The sequence below is a fragment of the Manis pentadactyla genome, chromosome 11 (genome assembly GCF_030020395.1).
Source record: "Manis pentadactyla isolate mManPen7 chromosome 11, mManPen7.hap1, whole genome shotgun sequence".
NCBI classification, from domain to species: domain Eukaryota; kingdom Metazoa; phylum Chordata; class Mammalia; order Pholidota; family Manidae; genus Manis; species Manis pentadactyla.
In genome coordinates, this window is record NC_080029.1 from 108,863,793 (window position 1) to 108,887,396 (window position 23,604).

The window sequence follows — 23,604 nt, forward strand, 5'->3', positions numbered from 1 at the left end:
GAGAGAACATGAGAACTGCAAGCTTCACTTAACAAAAGCCGTGAGTTTTACTTTTTTGCCTTAATAGCACAACAAATCTCTAGGAGGAAGTGTAATCAAGGAAGCAGTTTTTCCAAATGGTATTCCAATTGCCCAGGTGCCAGGCTGTAGCAGCTGGTAACTGACTTCTCAGCATCATGAAATTTCTTTACAGTCTTAAAAAAAGTAATTGAAATATTTTTGGTACAAACCCTGAGATGTATAGCCTCAGTTCATTCAAAAAAATTAAAAAGTTCCAAATGAGAATTCAACAAAACTGAAAATCACCTAATTACACTCAGAAAGCTGTAATTCACAAATATTAATGGTAGATTTGACAGTTGGCATCTCACATGTGTTTACCTTCATGGAAGCTTTCAGCTCGGAAGCATCATACTGAGCAGGTGTCTTCAATAGGCCCAAAATCACTGTCTCCAGGTGGCCGGACAAGGCTGACTTGAGTGCTGATGCAAGTTCCTTCAGAAAAATGGGCAAGAACATGGAAAACTTGACTGGTAACCAATATTCCCTGTAACACTGGTGAATCACACAAAAGTAAGAGGGATGTCTTTGTAAAGCAGGCTGCAATGCTTTCACCACTCTGGGGTCTTGGGTCAAACTATCCCTCAGCTACACTCCTTTCAAAGATAGAACCATTTGTTTCTGACAAAATGCCTTAAAATCCAAGCTGATTGTGCCTTCTCCCCTAGTCATTAAAAGGAAACCAGAGCAGTGTGCAGTTCCTCAGAAAGCTACAGTGTGATGGTGCTTCACAATACACTTGCAAGTGATAACAGCCCATGCAGGATGACAGGACACACTTCAGGCTCAAGGTCCCTGCTAAGAAGGACATGGTTAAAGCCTTGTGACCTGCCGATACCCTCCTATAGAAGATGTTTGTGCAGCTGCACTGGGGGACTCCCAAAGGTCTCCACAAGGAACCAGAGGCCCCAACATGGCTGGAAGTGGGTTTATGAGGCTTTCTGATGCAAAACACTTCATCTAAGACTAAGAGAACGTCTATTTGTCCACACCAAACTGGACGGTGCTGACACAGATGGGGTACTAAAGCCCATCTCCTTATTCATCCCTTTGACTTCTTGCTATGTTTTATTTCTTAGGGGTTCCACTGTCCCCATTAACACAGTTTAAGTCAGAGGTCTGAGTCACATCCAGGTATGCAGACAGATACCCTGATCCACCAAGGCTTTTACAGCTGCTCCCTCCGGGAGTAAACGTCCTACACGTCATGGGCTCTGAGCAATGACCGAGAGCTCCCACCATGATCTTTATTTACACTTTCCCTCCTCCTTTTTTCTCCTGCTTCCCAGCAGCACCCCATGGCGTTTACCAGGCTTTGCCCCTAGAAGTACCTGTAGGCACTAGGAAGTGAGGTGTCCCTACTTCAGAGAGAATCTTTCCAAATTATTCATAGATGTTGAGTGAGATGGATCTTAGAATCCATCTGACCCAACCCTGTCACCACCTACTTTTTTCTGCTTCCCAAGATCTTAGTAACACATAGACTTAGCAAGGGACTGTGAAAGCAACACCTTCCATTTATAGCACCAATTTTCCAATTTGGAACTTTGAGTTAGATAATTCCAAGCTTTGTCTACCCTGGACACTCCCCTCTACCCATTCTCTGTTCAAACCCCAAATAGCATTTGGGCACCTACTGACTTCATCCACTTCTATTATAAACTCTTCATGGGCATTAAACTTCCTGCTTCTCATAATGTCTAGCACAGGGCTTTGCACTTAACAGAAGCTCCGGAAATGTTTGATAAATAAAATATAACTGTTCCCTATATATGAAGAAACCTGGCATCTATTATCTGCTTGAACAAGAAAGAAACATAAAGTCAATCCTCTCCCAGCTCCTCTCCACTTCCACTAGCTTTGTCCTTACTGTTCAAGCTCATTCACCTAGGAAGCCTCAGTCCACAGCCCTAATGTACTTGGCAATATGGGGCTTTCTCCTCCATTACACAGAGAAATCATTCAGATCAATAAGGTTCTGCCTCTAAGGTATCCTTCATAAATTACCTCAAGTAGTTTATGTATCTTTCTATAAAAGATGACAATTCTCCCCAGCCCAAGGCTGAGAGACTTCAAGAATCAGTAGGACGGTGAGCTGTCCCCAAGCATACAACAAAGCCTGTGAGGTCACTCATAATTCTGGCAATATCTTCCCTCCAGCAGGTACGTGAGAGCTTTGTTCTCCATCTATCTAATTTGAAATCAAGATCCAGGCTTCTGTGTACACCTATGTGTACACACCCAAGTGTGATCAAAGACCCCATTCTGTAAATGAGAGCTGAAGGAACAAATACAGGCATACTATCCAGAGAGGTGGGCCTTCTGCTCCAACTGGAATTCAGCTCTACCAGATCACACATCCTTTTGGGAAACTAGAGAAATAAAACATTTCCTTCTGTGCTTCACTACAGAAGATTAATATAAGACTAGCTGGAAAAAGAATTTTAATGCACATGAGATAAAAGAAGCCAGATGCTTTCTATTTATGTCCTTTCCAACTGTTTGGGGAGGAGGGGGTAGGAGCTGTAGCAGGTCTTGATCTACAACTCCCAGAACTCTGGTGGTCATGTTAACATCAAGAGCAAAAATGTCTTTTCTAAAATCCTTCCAGCTCACCTCCACCGTGGCTACAAGGGAAAGATGTAAGTCAAATGGGAGCTGCGGGAAGCCACCCTTACTACACCGTCCCAAGAATAAATCAAAAGCTTTTAATAGCAAGAAGTTAAAAATAAAAGCTACCAAATAAAAGCTACCCATCTTTAAAAATAAAATTTCCTCGTGTTGCAACAAAATAAAGGTTGAACAAGCACTGGGTTGTTCATTAACCACTAGTGTACAAGCAAGGGAAAAAGCACACAAAGACCCTTCAAGTAGTGGGCGCGTGGCATGCTAGAAATAGGCTGGTGGACAAATGAACTACTAAGTCCATTCACTCCAAAGCCCTTAAGATGTTAAGTATGTTTGTGAAGAATGAGGGGTGCGTGTGATACTCAGCAAAAGGCCAGTGTCCTGAGATTGATTTAGAAACATCAAGAGCTAGCAGAAGTCATAAAGACAAAATGAATTGCTACATGTAGAGAACTACACACCTGGCTACAAAGCAAGCACTCAATAAAGTGAGCCCTGTTGGTGCTGTCCTTACACCCTATTCCTTTCTAGATTTCTATTCTCAGAACTGCTCCCTCTACACATCCTGGGTTCGAGGAGGGCTTGGTCTTTATGTATGAGCTCCAAGCACTCCAGGGGCTGCGAGAGTGTGGGTAATGATGCTTACACGCTTATAATAGGAATACCCTGGACACGTAAGGGTTCCAGAAGGGTTCCAGAATTCTGACACAAGTCAGAATTCATGAAAGGAGAAAGCAATGGCTGAGGAAATGAAATTCAGCAAGGAATGCCCTCTATCCCTGACACTTCCTGTACCTTTTTGGTCCTCCTCTGGTAGGCGAAGGCAATATCCTGTCTCTGTTCATTGCTGCGGTTGGTCAGGATGTTGACGATGGTGACCTCGTCCACACCTACGGAAATGCAAGTTGTGAATGGTTATCAACCATACGCTCTGGTCCTTTGGGCTTACACAGAAGGTTTTAAACAGAGTTTGTCAAACTGAAATTTATATACTGTTTTCCAAACAGAAATGCCAGGGCATCAAGATCTGTTCTTTTTGCCAGCACCATCTCCCCAATGTGTATACCATACCCTCTTTTCTTTTTACCCTGACAGCCTCAAACCTCAAGCCTAAGTAGACCTTTTAAATATTTGTATTTTTTTAGAACTATTTTATTCATAAATTGGTTTCTGGAATAAACCATTAAGAGGTGCATTTGTGGGGCTATGGCAGTCAGATGGAACAACAGAGCTTTAGGAGGATTTTAAATGAAGGTCCCAAATTGCCATTTAACTGGAGATTTAATAGACAGTAACTGAACTGAATTAATAGAGACAATTATTTATATTTATTGCAGGATTATGGCTATATAAGCAGGTAGGTATAATTTCCATAATTATAGAAACTGTCATGACAAATGAGTCAGATTTAATACAGCAGTTGTATTTTAATAGCATAACTGATTAATACAATCATACTTATTGAAGACTAAATTGTTTTGTAAGGAAAATAAATGTCCCACTGCTTTTAATCTTCAATAGGCCATTTTAGTAATCAATTTTAAAACTCTATTAAAAGGAATAAGTGTTTTCATATAAATTAAATCTAAGTTGGGAATCTTGAAGTGCCACCAAAATATTTTAGTACCTATTTTAATTGGAACATGTGTATTTATAAAGATAGGCAATGCCTTCTGGTATCTGAAAATTTCCAATTTTATATCAGAAATACTTGCAATGTGTCATTTAATGTAAAGCATGATTATAAGAATTCAGAGAGTGAAAGGTTTCTCTCCTAAACGATTAGGAACTTTGTTTAATGAAAAGAGTCTTTGCCGTAACTGGATAGGTAATTCTTGGGTGAGAGAGAGAGAGTAGCTAAGTCAACAAGGTCACATGGAAACACAAACAGCCTGGCCTAAAGGAAATGAAATCAAAGCTACCAAAGATCCGAACTGTAAAGCTCTGTGACAGAAGCAATGAGCACAGTGAGAGAAGGTATCCCCAACTCTCAAGCATGTTAAAGAAATAAAAAAGCATGAAGTTAGGTTTTCTGGGTATAAAAATAAATAATATTTATTTTTGTATTTATATATTCATTTCAGAGTGAATCTACACCAGTACGTTAGTCAGTTATCTCATCTATAACTTTAGCTCCAGTTTTTAGACTATTCAATGTCAACACAGAAACCCAATTGCTCTATGAGAGATTTGGTTTCAAAAATGCTTATTTCAGCATTGCATGTAATATCAAAATATCAAAGGGAAAAAAAAAACCTATGTTCAATAAGAGACTGAAATGTTCTTTGTCCATGAGATGGGATACTATATTGTCTTTTGAAAAATGGTATGAAGTATCAATGTGGAAAAATGTTCACAAAATGGTACTAAATAAACAGGATGCAAAGCAGTATACCCAGTATAACCTGATTTTTATAAAATATATATGCATGTATAAGAAAATATCTAGACGCCTTTACACCAAAAATTCAATAGTGATCATCTGAGTGGTAGCATTATGGATAAAGATTTCTTTCTTTTGATCACCTATAGTTTTAAAGTTCACCATAATGCCATATGGGGGCTTTTAAAATACACTGTGAACGACAAGCAATCATCAATCCAGAATCAACTACTGACTTCACCTCAAGGCTCTAAGTAGTTTAATTAAAATAAAATACAACATGCATAATAGTTAGAAACTGTTTCTATAAAATTCTCTTCCCAAAACATTCTAACATAAACTAACTTATTTCTTAATTCTCACAATAACCCAGTGGAGATAGTTACTCCTCTTCCTAGTTTATATAGGTGGAGAAACTGATGCTCAGAGAGACTGACGCTCAGTTCTGTAACTGTTACCTGTGTAAACATCTGCCCTCCTTGGGTCTCAATTTCTATGTCTGCTGAAGAAAGGTGTTTGCAGTGACCTCCAGTTCTGCTTCCATGAAACACTGACATATAGCTGAGCTTTAATTCATATTTAATTTCAACTGGGTATGGGCAGGATGGATTTATTCAAAGACTCATTATTAAGGTTATAAGGCTACTTTAGTGGATTTACGTCATGCGTCCGGGCACATGCTCGCCTATTCACACACATGCATTCTCTCTCTCTCTAAATTTTCTATGGCTCTAACTTTGTATTAGGAAAACCACTTGTTTATAAATGTGTTTTGTTTTATACTTATTTTCTTAGCCAAATCTGAAAATGCTCCAGAACAATAACAAAATACAATCATGTCCTTTCACCTCAATTCTAATAGTTCCTGAAATCAATTTTGGGTTTGCTGAATGCATACCAGAACACTGACCCATAAAAAACTGTTCTCTCAGAAACAAATGGAAAGTTTATGGTCCTAAACTCACCTGAATTAGAATCACATAAAGCACTTACTCAAAACACAATCCTCTGGGCCCCACCTGAGACCTGCTGATTAAAGACTCTGGGACATTGGATGCAGGAATTCTTTAAGAATCACCAACAAAAATGGATAAGCATGTGTGGAATGGAAAGATCTTTAGAAATCTGCCTATGTCCAAGATTTTTAAAAGTCACTTCTACCCACAGCTTCTGTGAGGTGTAGGGTTGACTACAACTTTAAGGGAAGAACTGCTTACCTTTGTTCAAATAACCCAGGTAAGAAATGACACCTGAAAAAGAGTTCACTGCACCAACTGCAGTCGGTCCCACCCTCTTAGCCAGTGGAACAGCTTTTGCCTTTCTGTTCCTACAACTGGCACCCAGCCAACAGAGGCAGAATTCAATCCGATTGTTGGAAATCCCTGTGAAGAGCCAGAGTGGTCCCCTGAGTCTCACTTAGGGGGCAGCAACCACTATCAGCTGAAGGAATCTAAATGTCTTTTACCTAAATTATTTATCAAGCAAACAGCCTGCCGAGATGCAGCATCCAATACGCTGGGACCCCTTGCGAGTGAACAAGCTGAAGCATCACACAAACACTAATGCCAGTGACTACGAAGAAATTAAATGAAAGCTGTTTCTGCAAGTGGAAGCCCCCTCCCTTTTCTGAGCGCCTCACCAACATCAGCTATTTCTCCCCTATCACTGTCTGCAAGTTTCAAACTGAACTAGAAAGAGGAAAACACCATGGAGCCCAAGATCAACTGCCTAATCAAAGCCACCTGCAGCACACCCTGTGTCCTTACACCAGAATACGTGTATCTGCCAGTAGGACTTAACCACCTTATCTACAGGACACTGCTATTTCCTCTCAACCTGCTATCACAGTTAGTGAGGCAGTTTATTTCTGTGGAAAATAGTTCAGCGCAGGTTGGAGCTTCAAGGGTCGTCGGTTACTCCTCGCTTCTGCCCACAGAGCAGCTGATGGACGAGAAGGGGAACAGTCAGCTACCTACGTCAGCAGGCATCGTCAACACCGCACAGCGAGGGCCAGCACACGAGGGAAGCTTTAAATTGAACAGTTCCACACAGGCGTCGCCTCCTGGGAGATGAGGCTCTCCCTTCCTGCCTTTGCACTTTCAGATCGCACACATCCCAGGGCGTAAGGAAGTGGTTCTGGGCAGCGGGGCCCAGGGTCTAAAAGGAACCGTGTGGGTGGGGCAGAAACATGAAAACAACAAATCTGAATGATGTGTCTTTTCCCATCCTGTTTTTCTTGTTTGTGATGTAGAAGGTCTAAAGGCAATCTAAACAAAGCCCCATACAGGAAAACAGGGATGTGGGTGGGAAGTCCTTACAGAAGGTAGGTGAGCACAGTAAATACTGTGATCCAAGCAGATTTTTAAATTTTTCCTTTCAAAACTTACAAAAGATTTTCAAGATTGATAAGGAATGAAGACAAATTTATTTGGGTCCTGAATGGAAATAGCACAATTAAGTTTGCAGGCATTTGTTCCTTGAATGAAAATGCTCAGAGAAGCTCATGGGCGAACAACAAAAATGTTTCCAACACTCTGAGCTGGGGCCTCCGGAGGGCCGGTCACTGATCTAAATGCCAGTCAACCTGAAGACGGTGACTCTCATGGCTCGGCCAGATGTCATAGGAAGATGCTGCTGACAGCAGAGACCAAGCAGAAAACTTGGGTGTCATCCACCACATTTTTAAAACATAAAGAACACTTGCAGGCTAAAATAATGGCTGAATTCGAAACCACAAAATCAGCCTCCTGGAGCTTCCGTCTCCTCTCTGCAGGTGGAAACCCCAAGGCAGCTCCCCATCTGGCTTCCACGGAAAATGTGTGTCTTTTATTGCCCATGGCAAGGGACTAAGAGGCCATTCTGAACAGGATGCTGACTCACATCTGCCAAGATACACTGACTGCACAAAGAAAATGGATTTCATTGTGTTTGATGAAGGACTCAGGAGGCCCTCAGAGCAGGACTGACTGGTTCGAAAATAAAGGCAAACTGCCAGGTCCTCTCCTTATCTAAAGTATGATAAAAACCATGGCTTGGCTTAGATTACTGGATATCTTGATCAGCATCAGACTTCTGAGGAAGTATCTGTACAATAAGAAGGTCAGAAGCAGGCTACAGAGAGAAGAGAGGGTCAAAGATCCATGGACGTGGACATGTAGACCTATTATATGATAATATATACCTACTAAGAGCCAGGCATTTTACTAGGTGCTTCACACAATTGTATCATATAATTTTCACCACCTTGGTGTTACTAATCATCCCTGTTTTACCCAAGAGGAAAGAAACCACTGCTCATAGGCAGGATACTTGCATTCAAACCAGGATTAAAGACCCAGGCTCACACCATTGGGCACCCTGCCTGCCTCCTGTTACAGACGATTGGCCAAAACTTGAAAATAAGGCAAGAGGAAGACAACATGTCCTTCCGGTGTGGCTAACAATGGGGCTAACAGGCCCAGCCAGGCCAGTTTCTTCAGCCAATGTGCGCTCACTCGACTTGCTACTTACTACCGACTAGGGCTCAGGCTCTGTGGAGTTACATATTCACTTGATATTTTGGTTCGGTAGAAAGGATGACCCCAAAGGTTATGGCTTCAGTGCCCTGTACAACATTAATGGTCTTACATCCAGCCCAGCAATCTTATTCCAACACTCTTTCTCAGTGCCTACGAACACCCAATCTCTCAAATTTCCCTTTGAACCAGCCTTATCTCCATGAGTTAAATAAATGTTTGGCACGTGTCCATCCTATATTTGTATGAGTCATGTTTGTACTTTTTTGAAATTATGCTTTGATACTTTATGCCACACTCCACCTAGTTCCTAAGAAGGATTTGAGACAGTTATGTGCGTGTATGTCTATAGAACTGCTTAATATTTAGTACATACAAATGCACACATATTTAATAATCTGTAGATACATGCTACCCAGTAACAATGCATGGCCTCTGCAGAGATAACCCACCTGAGGTTCTTCAACAATGAAGAGCTAGAGCCTCTCTTTGGAGAAAACCATTAATAAGTCAGTGGGAGAAGAGCAGTTCCTCCCCACAGGCCTAATATGCCCAAAAGTCATCTCGGTGATTTGAGAGAGGTAGACACATGCGTGCGTGCACCCCCCCTCCCCACTGCCCTGAGTATCCTTACCACCATGAGCCACCCTGCTGCCTGGCCTGGAATTCCTGCTCTTGGAGTCACTGCTCTGGCTCACTCAGCAGAAGTGAGCGCTCTGTCTCCAGACAGACTCAGCAAACAGCCAGGTAAGTGTCAGATGCAAAAGGACCGCATATGGTAAGTGGCAGCAACAGACATAGTACTCTGGAAGTGCATGGGACTCAGAACTGTATGATGTGGGCACACTAGTTACCACCCTATGCCTCAGTTTCTCATCTGTAAAACAGAGGTCATGAGAGCACTGCATTTCTGGGGATGCAGAAGGGCTGGCTGAGTTAGTACATGGGATCGTGTCTCCTATGTTCTCCACTCGGCTTCTCTGCTGCAGGTCTGCCTCTTGCTGCATTTGATTTTGGTCCATGAAAGTATGGGGCAGATGGAAGACAGGGGACGTTTTTGCCATTGGCACACATTAGCTCACTAGTCCAGGTTCATGATCAACTCTGGGACAGAACACAGGCACTAGGCAGGGTGGGAGAAGGCTGGGGGGCCTGGTGCCTCTCCCCTGTGGCACAGCCAGGGAACAGGGCCCCAACTCAGGGAAAGCACACAAGTGCCTAAAGGGGAGGTTTGGTCCAGGAATCAAATTTCTTCTATTGTCACTCTGCTCTGGTCTCACCTCAGCTCAGTCCTTTAGAAGGGATTTAAGTACCAGCTATTTGGTAAACCCACGGAATATTTTAATAATCTAGAACCCTGTCGGTCTCCCATGCATAGTTATATTTCTGAAATACTCTACAAGACCACCAGGGAAATATAAAATAGGCTACCACTCAAAATTCAAACTGTGAAAGAAGGACTACACACAAAATGCAAGCACTGCCACTCTACCAGCCTCATGAGATGGAGAGTAAAAAACCTCAACAGACGCAAGAGGAACCAACACACCCACCCCCAACTCAGCTGAGAGTGAAGGAGCTGCTTCTTATTGTCTTAGCGTTGCTGATGCCAGGTAAGAATCTGGTTGCTTCTATTGTCCCTAGGGGACACCAGTATTTGGATTTCCTCGGGGGAAAGTAGTAATTTTTACAAAATAGAAATAGCTGAGAAGCAATTAACAAAAGCCGATGCCTGCGATTCGAAAGGCATCAGGGACTCCCTCACCCATGTTATAAGGGATTCTTGGCTCGAGTTTGGCATCTACACGCCCACACAAAGATCATCTTTTAGAAAGTCACAAAATGTGTGCTCAGGGTAAAGGTGGTGATCCCACCTGGTTCCCCCTGTTCCTGGCAGTGCTGTCAGACGAGAACTCAGTCTAAAGTAATCTTGAACCCCAAGAGAAAGGCCTCAGCAATGGGAAGTTCCCCTCCAGAAGGGAGAGAAGGCTTGAGCTCCGTGAGTCGCAAAGGCCTTTCTCTCAAGGACCTTCTCACTCCAGCTTAGGGATTCTTGCTGGTTTGGGCCTTGCCTCCCACTCCCCTCCTTTGGGAGAGCAGCTCCTTTTGGGAGCCAATCTACCTGCCAGCATCTCCAAGAGAATATATTTCTAATTGCTGTCTCAGCTCAATGACTATACCTCCAGGTGCGCAGGTGAAGCCAAAGCTACACATCCTGGCTTGCTTTCCCCTGGCATGGATGTTAGTCTCTTGGCCATGCTGGCAATCTTGGCGGTTCCATTTTAAAAGTAGAAGAAAAAATTAAGTGCAAAAACTTGCTGCATTATGCTTCTATACTCGTGCTTATGAGAAGGGAGTAAAGAAAACCAAAAAAAACCTCGCTTTTGCATCCTTTCCGGAGAGCACAAATACTGCTAAAATCAAAGCTGGCAATAATAGGGCAACCCACTACCCTTCCCCCGCCAGAGAGAGAGCAAAGCTGCGCCAGTCTATTGGCACTTGTGCTAACTCTGGGGTTGTGCTGCTTCTAATTACAATCTATTTTATGTAGTCTGGATTCATCCTTTTCTCATTTAGCTGACTTTCCTTTCTAGTTATTTGGACCCATATGGTAAACCATTCACAGCTGTGTTGTACACCAACCACAGTATATATTTAACCAAAGGCCAATCTAGACCAAGAGACTCCTACAGATTTAAGCTTCACAAATCTTGTTAATTAAGCAGTATTACTACTTTTGCACAGTTTTATTCAGTTTCTAACTAGACATAAATTAAGGTATGTAATTGCGTTGTCTACCTCAAACCAGAGCACACACAAAATGATCATATATCTGGCTGAGGTAACATACTCAAGAAATACTGAGATCCCTTCCAACTACAAAGCAGATTTGAATGTGAGCTAAACTCACTTTGCGAAAAAGGATCAAAGTTCCCTAGGGGACTATTCCCCTTTCTGGATACTATCCAGAGCCTAGGACTGTCCTCTGCTGCTTCATCTTGCCAGCCATGTGTCCCCCCCTCTGCACTCACCTGTGTGACCTGGTATCTGTGCATGTTTTGACTATTTGGGTTAAATGTCTACCTTCTCACACAGTCCCAGGGGCTATATAAATTAAGATTAAATATGATTAATGAAATAAAGTCTTTGCCCCCAACAAGCTCACATTCTGGTGGGAGAGACAAGTCCATGCATGAATGACTACAACATCACATGACAAGAGCTATAAATGAGTGTGCGAAGTGCTATGAGACACAGACCAAGAAATGACGGATTCCTCCGCCTCCTCAGGGAGCTTGGGGAGGAGGCTGTGTACGGGCTCACGCCGAGGTGAGCGGGAACTGCCCAGACGGTGGAGGTGGGCTAACATGCCCACTGGAAGGGGGCTGCACACTCCTGCCAGGGGCAAAGGCTCAGTTTGGGGCACTAAAAAGCCTAGAGATTAAGCCAGAAAGAGAATCAGCCCTGGAGGAGCCCATTAAAGGTTAGATGCCCTAAGAGCCCAGGTGAGAGACGGTAAGGGCTGAAGGCAAAGGATGGATAAGAAGCTGCTTCAGGACCTTCTGACCAGTGTAGGCAGTACCAGCCCATAAAGCTCGCCCGGTTCTGCCCCTCCTGCTAATTCTCTGCTTCAAATCCTTGCGTTTAACAGCAACTGATTCACCCTGCACCCCAGCTGACTTGCTCCCAGCTCTTTCTGCCAAGCACCCTGGACAATAGGGAGTCAGTGGTACTTCAACCTGAGCAGGTAACGCTCGGCACGCTCCACACCTGGAAATGCACACACGCGCACACACGTGGGCTACCCATTTGGGACAGGAGGCTCAGAATGTCACCTTCTTTTGAGGTTTCCCCTTTGTTGTCTTTGATGCCAAGGAAGCAATTACTCAGCACTGTGTTCCCAATAAAGGGTTAGAGGTGGGGAGGGGGTTAAGGTGGGGCACAAGCTTCAGAATCACTCAAGTAAAAGGCAGAGAGGGAAGTAAAACATTAATTAGCTCATTTTTTTAAAGTGCTGTTAGTTACCTACAAACACCAAGGGGAAAGAGAAAAGAACAAAGGGATATTACTTTTCCAACTAATGATTTCATTTTTGTTTGTAATTAAATTTATTGCCTTCCATTACGAAGGTAGTACGGTGTCATCACAGAAAATTTGCAAAATATAAAATATGCTGAAAGCACAAGAAAGGAAAAGAATCAATTACCTTTAATTCTATGTATCAGTTAATAGTGCTTTTTTTTGACATAAAAAATTGGGTGATCATACTGTGTATACTATTTTATATCCATTTTCCTATATAATTGACAAATTTAAAGGGAATGTACATTAAAATGAGTGTTCTAAAATTTTGGTGTTGGCTTCACAAGTTAGTGAATACACTAAAAAACACTGAATTACGTATTTTATATAGGTGAATTGTATGGTATGTTAATTACATCACAACTGAAATGTTTAAAAATTGTTCATAAACTTTATTTTTCATGTCTCTGTAACATTCTACAGACATCCATCCTATGAAATATTTATAGAGAGAGTTATCATAATCTACTCAGTCACTGCCCAACTAGAAGATGTATCTGGGTTTCTCACTATCATAACCAATGCTGACATTATCATCTTTGGTGTATTGAGCCCTGTATGGATATCACTTTCTTCTCAATAGTTTCCTAGAAGGATTATAGGTTCTAAACATGCTTACAATCGAGAAATTATTTTAAAGGACGAACTTATTTTAAAGTTAAGTCTTTAACTCAAGAGATTTAGATACTCTCTGAATCACTAGGCACCTAAAATAAGTAGATTAATAAAAAGTGGTCCCAGGTGGAACCCACTAGGCGTTAAGTGTGGCAGAGAAGATGACAGGGTACCTACAGATGACCCACAAATATTCCATGTATCCGATATCAGTAACATCACAGTAGAAATTGTTTCTCAGGACTGAAAATGACTCATGGCAAAGAAACATGTTCCATGCTGGCGGGCAGATGACACAACGTTGGGGTGCTTAAGAACACAGGCCTGGGGCTGTTCAAACCCCAGTATGAACCAAGGCCCAGAGACCTGGAGCATGTTAACCCTATCCTGTGTCATCCATAAAGTGGGTGATTGTGGAACACTACACTGGAGGACTGATTTGAAGTTCACCAAAGAGAAATGCTCCGAAAGGGTTAGGGGGCAATGTCTGTCCATAATGAGCACTCAATAAATAGCTGCAACCATGATACGGTGATGTCAGCTGCCCTTCACCAAACAGGGATGCAGGAATCCAAATCTTGGCTCCAGACGTTTCTGCTTAGAAACTACTGTATTCTTCTACTAACTCAGAAAGAGCCTGAAGGTATTTTTATTACCTTGGGAATTTCAGCTGTTACCACAGTTCATTTGCGCAATCTTTACATTCCAGTATGCTAAAAGCTTTCTCATGCAAGGATAAAAGCAGTCTTTGTCTCAAGCTTGTAAAAGTCGCCATCTTTGTTAAATGAGTTAACGGTTAAGTGAGTTAAGTGTTTCTACAATGGCATGTTGGAAACCCCAGGAATGCAGGCATGTCCAAATGGTGAGACACGTGTTTTGGTCGTGTGTGTGTGTGTGTGTGTGTGTGTGTGTGTGTGTTATTGCATGTGCTCTCATCCTGCTAGTCTCCAGCTCCAACGAGTAGAACTGTCATCAAATAAGTCCTGAAGCTCTTGGTTTCATTTTCTGCTGAGTGACTTCTGGACACCTAACCTGGCCTTTAACAAGTATGGTCATTTAAAGCCCCCAAAAAGACTTCTTAAAGGCCTAAGTCAGACACTTCATTATTCCCCCTTTGATTGTCCAGTCAGCTATTCTGGGCAGTGCCCACAGCGACCTTATGGAACTTAAGGCTGCTTAAGCAGATGATGCAGACCCTTTTGTCCTGTTAGAGCCACAGGACAAACAGGTCTATTTCCCTTCCTATCTCTGGAAACAAAGTCATTATTTTCTCCAAGTGTTTTAGAAAAGGTGACCATGTTATTTATCCTGCAAAATAAGATAATCTGAGAGTGAAAGGGGGCAAATCAGTAAATATTAGAGCAGAATCCAGGACATGCAGTCACCGTCCATTAGGTCCCTTGTCATACTGGTGCAGGTTCCCAGTTTGTCAGTGACCCACACGTGAATTATACAAGTGTGTCAGGAAGTTAAAACACTCTACTTTGAAAAATGTCCCATGGCCCTCCTAACAGAGGTATGAAACAGCACCTGCTTGGCTGTTGGGTCACATCTGCATCTCAACCAAGCCTCACAGTAAAGGTTTGTTTATCCAAAAGCGGAAAAGATGGTGGTAACTCACAAGCACCCCCACAATAACTTCAATGTTTCTGGGACTTCAGGGGATGGGGCAAACACAAAGACGCACACTTCTTTAACGTTAGCCAAAAAAAATCTGAACAATTACTTTGGCAATAATAAACTGCATGATGACCCAAACCAGTTCTTGCACAACTCTATTGGTAGAAAATCAATGCTTTATGCTTGATTTCTAAAGGGAGGTTTCTATGCTCCAGGTCCTGGAACTTGAGGCAATCAGCTCTTCTGATTTGAACTCCAAGCCTAAGAACTGGTTTAACTTGTAGACTTCTTGTGTTTTTTTTGAGTCTGAATTTTTTGCTCATTAGATCAATCTAAGAACAAAACAGTCAAATTTTCCCAGCATTTTTCCAACAAAAGCTAATGGAATTCAAGGGGATTCTGGACAAAAAAGGCCCTGAGGGATCATCATGACCAACCTCTTCCTTAGAGAAGAGGCCTTAAAATGAAGAGCTGAGCCCAAAGCACATTTCCAGGGGGGTCAGGCCTTCTGGCTCTCAGCATGGGCTTTATTGTGTTGTCTGGTAAAAATACTTTGTTTTAAATCTTCTCCTCTCCAAAGAAAGGAGGGAGGCAGGTGTGGGGCAGATTTAGATCCACCTGTTGAAACTCAATGATAATTTCCAATGACCAGTGTATGGAGATTTGATGGGCAATGGAGATAATTAAACATGCCTCAGTCAGAGCCTGAAAAGAGGACAGACGCGTCACCTACCTTTTGTCTTGATGGCTGTTTCAATGTTCAAAGCATCCCGCTCGGCGTCAAAGTTGGTGTACGCTTTGACTGACCCGTACGCACTTGGGGGTGTAGAGTGCTAAGGTAAAACACAAATCACACACATTTAAAATCCTCTTGTGAAATATCGATTCCTAAAGTAGATTTTTCACCCATTGTTTCTTCTTCATTTATTTATTCTTAAGTGTATTTTTTAATTGAAGTATAGTTGATGTACAGTATTATACTGGTTTCAAATATATAACACAGCGATTCAACAGTTATCCCATTAGTAAGATCCTCACCCCGACTACTGCAGTGACTATCTGTCAACATAGTTACAGTACCATTGACTGTATACTCCATGCGGCACCTCCATCCCCATCATCAACTTATGATTGAGATTCTTGGGCTTCCTTGCCCCCCTACTTTTCCCTCCCCCAGGGTAACCACTGGTCACACAGCGTCTATGAGTCTACTGCTGCTTTGTTCATTTTGTTTTGTTTTGTTTTTAGATTTTAACAATTCCAATCATGGACTAGGTATTTAGATAAATATTAATGTGCCATCACACTTAGGATAATAGATTTCATCGTTTCTGATCAGTATTCTTCAAAGACTCAGCTACTGTAGAATATGCCCTTTGTATTTCTACTTATATTAGTGCAAGCTCAAAAGCAGACAGCACAAAGCTGGGCACTTAAAACCACCCGTTTATTTGAGAAGGATTTTAAGAGCATTAAACTGAGCTGGAGGCAATCTGAAACAAGCTGAAAATGTGGAAAAGCCTGAAGACAAGTGTGTTTAGGCACACGAGTTTCCGATAGGCCTGTACCTCTGTGCTCACAATTCTTTAAAAGGCATATGTGAAATGCTTGCCTGCCTCTATCAGATGAGCGCAGGAGGCCTTCCTCCTCCACCATCTACTTTGGCCACCCCAGTCGCACCAAGGTGGCCAGGCCACGTGGCCCGCTTCCTCTTCGCATGGGCCAAGTTCCTGCTTCTCTCTCTCTCCCTGTATCCTCCCCTCTGCTGTCTTTAACGCTATCCCCTGCCTTCCACGCTTCCAAGTACATTTCATACACTCTTCCCTCTCCAAAGCTTTTCAAAGCCCATTCGGCTTCCTGATCTCAGGAACCCACCCCCACCCCACCCCACCCCAGACTGAGGTAAGGACAACAGTGCTTCTCCATCAGTTTTCCTCTCCAAAGCGTTCACTTCCCTCCTTCTTTGAAATGCTCTTGCAGCTTTCCTCCTCCCTGCTATCCAGCCCCAAAACAAAGGTTAGACAAGAGGATGGACAATGTGGTTTATGTCCGCTGATGGCCAGGACGGCCGCCCACAGCTGCGCCACCTCCAACGTTAAGGCTCCCCACCCCCGCCGCCTAACCCCAAGTACATGATGCCCATCGTAATGGGGTGACTTTGCTTTGGCTCTGTCTCTGGGAAGTCAGAGACTGCGGTGCCACGGCTCACCTCTCCACCCACAGGCATCATGCTGTGAGGGGCTCCAGCACCCACACCTTTTGGTTTTATCAGCAGTGAGGCTGTACAGCTAAGTACCTAAGATGCCACCCTCTCAAATGTCTCCCAGGACAGAACAGAAATCTAAGTCCGTGGGCAACGTGTTTCAAAATGTACTTGGGACCGTCTTGGCCAAAGAGTACATTCAGTTAGTAACTCTGAAACACAATGGATTATCACGGTATTTTCCATATAATTTTATTACTTAACCTTTCAAGTAAGATGAACTCAGTGGGAAAGGAGCACACATTCAAGAAAAGATTAAAACAAAGTGCTATTTTGAAACACTGTATTTACTATGGAGGCCCCAAAATGTGGACAGAAATCTAGGGAAAAACACATTTTCCTATTTATTAACAATGCCATCAATTATTTACAAAGGTTGGCAGTCTGGTCACTGAGTCATATGACACATGGTTTTCTTTACCAGGTGCTATGTCGTCGTATTCCAAAAATAACAAATAGGGAAACATTTTGCAGAATTTCACAGTACTCTGGAAACAAAATTAAATGGATAATTGAACTTATTACCTATGAAATCTACTTGAAAATCAAATTTTTGAGGCAAAGTGATTTTTTTTTTCTTCTCTCAAAATACTGGGGAATACATGACAAGTAATTCTAGTATCATCTCTCCATCATATTAGTAGAGTAACTTCAAAGGCTACATAAAAAGCTCTCTCATAAAACCTGATAGTAGAAACAATCTAAGGATCAGACCCATTAAAGAAAAACGTTACTTAGCTCTTGGACTTGCCTGGACCTCAGCATGTAAAGATACAGGAAGAAAGATTAAAACCACACACAGGCTTACTAGTACTCCACACTGCCTGCGCTTGCACAGACAACATCCTTCTGAACATTTTGATAGCAAGCACCGGAGACGACAGAGTTCTGTACCACGTGACCCAAGCTGCTGTCAGCCTACGTTAAGGTGCTTCTTTGTATTTTAATTTCCATAATAGCATATTCTGAAATATCTCTAAGATATCCCTATAAACCGGTGTCACTGAAGTGTTTTTGTACAACCCATTTCTGCCAAGCTACCTGAAAGATGTATAGTATTATTATATATTTCACACATTCATAATTTATATTCTATTTGATTCAAAAAGTATTTGCAATGACTTATAATTTCACATACAGTTTAATTTTTTTTAACTGTAAAACAAAGATACAATTGTGTTAGAATTGCCAGGTTCACGTATTTCCTCTAAAAGACAAATATAATTCTGAGCTCCCTGACAGCCAAAGCAAAAAAAAAAAAAGAAGCATGATGAATTATAATACTCTCATTATTTAGTATTTGTTATTATATTATATATACTCTCATTATTATATATACTCTCATTATATTAGTATTCATATTTGAACTGTTTATAGTTCATAATGCATGAGCAAAACCGAAGGTTTCTGTGATATGACTGCCCTTGTACTGTTCACCATGTAAGAACTTATTCACTATGTAAGAATTTGTTCTCCATGTAAGAACTTGTTTGTTATGCCTCAGAAGATTGGAGACTGACGAAAATTAGGCTTGGGGTGGATTAATGATTGTGCATTGAGCATTGACTCCCCTATACAGAATTTTATTGTTAACAACCATTTGATCAATAAATATGAGAGATGCCCTCACAAAAAAAAAAAAAAAAAAAAAAAGTATACACTTCCAATGGTAAAATAATAAGTAACCGGGATGTAATGAATATAGTCAAGATATTGTAACAGCTTGGTATGGTGATAGCTGGTACCTAGAATTGTCATGTATATAAATGTTGAATCACTATGTTGTACACCTGAAACTAATGTAATGTAATACTGTGTGTCAACTACCCTTCAATAAAAAAATAATTATCTAAAAAAAAAAAAAAAAAAAAAAAGAAATCCTAGCTCTTTTGGAGAAAAGCTTTCCCAGGTGTTAAATTTGTTTTAAAAGTCTAAGCATCTGGAGTAACTCCCTGGACACTGTAAGAAGTTCAAAACACACAGGATCATTTTTTATATGGCTGTAGCTTATGTCAACCATTAATAAAGGCCCAGGGCATGACATTAAAAAGTCAGGGATCATCATAACATTTACCACCACTGACATGCTAAGTATATAGCAGGATAAAATTCCAGTCACCCCAATGTCACCAGTGTCTGTCCAACTTTAATGTGATGCCAAAGAAGTTTCTAGTGCTGTAACATTTCTTTCAAACTGAACTACTACAAACACCTACAGCACTGGGGAGGAAAGGAACCAACAGGATCAATAACTGTCTAAATTTTATGCTCATTTTCCTTAGATATACAAGGAAAGGGAGCAGCAGAGTTATGTAGAGTTCCAATTTGCAAAAATACACCAAGTGAAAATGATATACTTACATCACCCTCCAAGCTGAGCTTGCACAGAATTTCATGAACAGTAGACATTTTGAAAGGAGCTGGAAAAAAAAAAAGTACAACAAAGAGTCTTTATGAAGAGGTTTTCCTTTCCCCTGAAGCACAGTGATTCATTATACTAATCTCTATACTTCTTGGACCATTTCATCTGAATTAGAGTAATTTTTGCAATTAGATGCAATTCCCATCTTATGATTAGGAAAATTAAAGCTAGGAGACGGTTTGCCTTAGGTTTGTGGTGGACTGAGGAACTAGCCGGTCTTTCTCTTGATGAAGTAGAATCTGGTGAGTTTGACTTGTGAATATGAAAACAAAATGCTGCCCAAGGCTACTGCAACTTGTCCAAACAGACTATAACTGAGTCTTCTGCCTCTCCTAAAGAGGGAAACCCTGTCAAACCAGCCACTACTTCTGTGTTTCTCACCAGTAATTTAACATATTGAAAAGGGCCTGAAAACCATGCATGTGAACTGAAATCAACAGCATTTTCATGCTGGCCCGTTCCTAAATGGACCCCGTTATTACTATCCATAATTATTTTTTCTGCTCACCCATGCCTAGAAGACATTAAGCTCTTAATGAGGAAGATGGACAGATTTTCTGACATTGACTCATTCCCTAAAAGACTGATCACTGTATTTAAGATTCAAAATGGCTGAAATGACATCATCCCCCAGTTAATATAACTGATCTGGCTGTGACACTACAGCCTCACCAATTGTCCTTCCAGCCTTGCGGTCACAGTTCTCGGAATTGATACACCAACCCTTACCAACGATGAGAGCTCAATGGGCAGAAAATGTGTAGTAACAGGGAAAAGAGGTCTTTCAGCAGCAGCATCCCAAAAATAAAGAAAATAGAGTAGAGCTGCCACTCCAAACAGTGGGAACAACATTTGAATGACAGCATCTCCTTCTTTGGTCTCTTTTTCCTCAGTATTCTCTGATCAAGGAAATCATGCCCATGCAAATCCAGCTTTCTGTTCTCTCCTGACAATTTGTTTAGTCTAAATATGTTCATAACACTGGCTTGGAAGGAATATTTGATTCAGAAATTTGCTAAATTATCAGAAGGCTTTGAACTAAGCAGATTCCAAGCTCTGTGTGAGGTGGAGAGTGGAATATCATAGAAGAGAGAGGATTTGCCTTTATTTGTGGTTATAGATCTATTTCTTCAAGCTTTTCATCCCCACTGCTCTCCTACAACATTCATTCATTCATTCATTTATTATTTAAGGTATTATTGATATACACTCTTATGAAGGTTTCACATGAAAAAACAATGTGGTTACCACATTCACCCATTATCGTGACCCCCCCAAACCCCATTGCAGTCACTGCCCATTGGTGTAGTAAGATGCCAGAGTCACCATTTGCCTTGTCTGTGCGACACGGATCCCCCCCACACCATGTGCACCAATCATGATACCCCTGAATCCCCTTCTCCTCCCTCCCCACCCACCCTCACCCACCCCTCCCCTCTGGTAACCGCTAGTCCCTTGGAGTCGTGAGTCTGTTGCCTACACCATTCCTTTTCTCCTCGTGATACTCACAGAAACTTTTTAAGCACAGCAAAAAGACAGCTTTCCCAATTACCCGGATTCCCACAACACCCAGACCACCCCCTCCCCCCACCACCACCGGAAGTCCCACTACTAGGGTATAATCCTGGTTGTAAAAAGTCTTCCTCTGTAAACTGTGGTATATCCAGACAATGGAATATCATTCAGTGCTAAAAAGATACGAGCTATCAAGTCATGAACAGTCATGGAGGAAACTTAAATACATATTACTAAGTGAAAGAAGCCAGTTTGAAAAGTCTGATTCCACCTGGAAAACTTCCCAACATTGTGGAAAGGGAAAACTATGCAGACAGCAAGAGGATCCAGTGGTTGCAGCGATTAGAGGGGAAGGAGGGAGGGATGAACCACAGAGAATTTTTATGGCTGTCAAACTATTCTATATGACACAGTAATGGTGAATATATTATTATACATTTGTCAAAACCTATAGAATGTATAAAACCAAGAGTGAACCCTAACATCAACTACAGACTTTGTGAGATAGTTATGCACCAATGTAGGTTCATTGATTCGTAACAAACGTACCATTCTGGTGGGGGATGTTTGCCTGTGTGAGACAGGGAATATATGGGAACTCTGTACTTGCCACTCAATTTTTCTTGAACCTAAAACAAACTTTAAAAAATAGTCTATTTTTCTAAAAAGTATTGCTCTTTGTGTCTACTGAGCACTTGAAAAGTGTCCAGTCCAAACTGAGATGTGCTATAAGTGTAAAGTACACACTGGATTTTGAAAACTAAGTATGAGAAAAAGAATGTAAAACCTCTCAATTAATTTTTATATTGATTATATACTGTACTTAGGATCACTGTATTTAAGATTCAAAATGGGTTAAATAAGATGCATTATTTAAATTTAATTTCAGCTGTTTCTTTTACTTTTTAAAAATGTGGCTACTATTCAGAAGATTGGAGACTGACGAGAATTAGGCTTGGGATGAATTAATGATTGTGCATTGAGCATTGACTCCCCTATACAGAATTGTATTGTTGTTAACAACCATTTGATCAATAAATATGAGAGATGCCCTCTCAAAAAAAAAAAAAATGTGGCTACTAGAAAATCTGCAATTGCATATGCAGCCATATTCTATTTCTATTGGGCAGCACTGGGCTACAGGATGCCACATGTCCCCGTCCAATCCTAGTCCAAAACCCTTTGCAGTGGTGAGGTCAGCTGAAGACCAAGTTTGAGTTTGCCTTGATAGAGCAAGATACCTCCAACTTCAGCTTGGGCCAAGAAACATTCCAAAGGGCCTCATCAGTATCCTTTAGTCCAAGAATCACCAAGATAGAGATGAATTCCCTAGTCCTGGCCTTGACTTTCACCCTCGGGACTCGGTCGGAACTGCCCTAAGTCTGCAGTGAGGGGTAAACTGTTGTCATCTGTCTTGCAGATTTGTAGTCCCCACTACAAACAGCTAAGTAAAAATATAAAAACAAAAAAAACCCAAACAGAGGACCAGTAAGTCAGATGTGCAAACAGTTGTTTCCTTTTACAAAGAAGTATGGATTCTATTTCACTTATTTATTAAATCAGGTACTGCGCAGTGGTTCCAATGTTTAGGAATTCTCAACCACCAAGGCGCAGTAAGGTTTTATTGTGTATTTCTTTCAAATGGCCTTCTCAGCTTTGAGCACTGGCTTTGTAGACAGCTGACTGTGTCCCATATGGGACTCTCAGTACTGTACAAATCAAAGACAATCTGATATACACTCTCCGTTCAAGTTCATTCTTCTCACATAGACGCAACAAATTGAGGGAAGACAAAAATAGGAATTTGTACATCTTCCTTTCTATTTTATCATCCACAGCTGTACTGCTCTTTCCTCCTATCAGTCCCACAAGCCACTATCAATTAAATTCCTCTACAGGCACACCTCTTTTTACAAAGCTTCACTTAATACACTTTGCAGACACTGCATTTTTTTACAGATTGAAAGTTTGTGGCATCCATGCATTTAGCAAGTTCATTGGTGCCATTTTTCCAACAGCATTTGCTCATTGTGTCTCAGTTTCACATGTTGGTAATTCTTGCAATATCTCAAACTTTTCCATTATTAGTTTATTTGTTATGTTGATCTGTGATCACTGACCTTTGATGGTAGTATTGTAATTGTTTTGGGGTGCCATGAACATTGCCCAAATAAGATGTTCGGTGAATTTAATTGATAGATATTCTATGTGTTCTGTCCCACCAACCAGAGGCTCCCAGTCTCTCCCCAGCTCCTCAGGCCTCCCTATTCCCTGAGACACAACAACATTAAAATCAGGCCATTTAATAATCCTACAATGGCCACTAAGTGTTCAAGTGAAAGGAAGTGACTCCTACTTTAAACCAAAAGCTGGAAATGATTAAACTTAATGAGGAAGGCACTTTGAAAGCCTACACAGGATAAAGCTAGGCCCTTTGCACAGTTAGCCAAGTTGCAAATGCTAAGAATAAGTTCTTGAAGGAAATTAAAAGTACTATTCC

The 23,604-nt window shown here is 41.4% G+C and overlaps 1 protein-coding gene across 1 annotated transcript in view; it reads right to left on the minus strand.

Annotated features, from left to right (window-relative positions):
* ANXA2 (annexin A2) overlaps positions 1-23,604 on the minus strand; it is a 51,710-nt gene that overhangs the window by 10,810 nt on the left and 17,296 nt on the right. Inside the window, exons 2-5 of the mRNA XM_036903039.2 lie at positions 19,529-19,587; positions 15,638-15,737; positions 3,484-3,578; positions 382-495 (exon numbers count right to left, since the gene is read on the minus strand). Of these exons, the coding sequence (XP_036758934.1) occupies positions 382-495; positions 3,484-3,578; positions 15,638-15,737; positions 19,529-19,576 (357 nt within the window). The 5' untranslated portion in view covers positions 19,577-19,587. The remainder of the gene's footprint in view (positions 1-381; positions 496-3,483; positions 3,579-15,637; positions 15,738-19,528; positions 19,588-23,604) is intronic.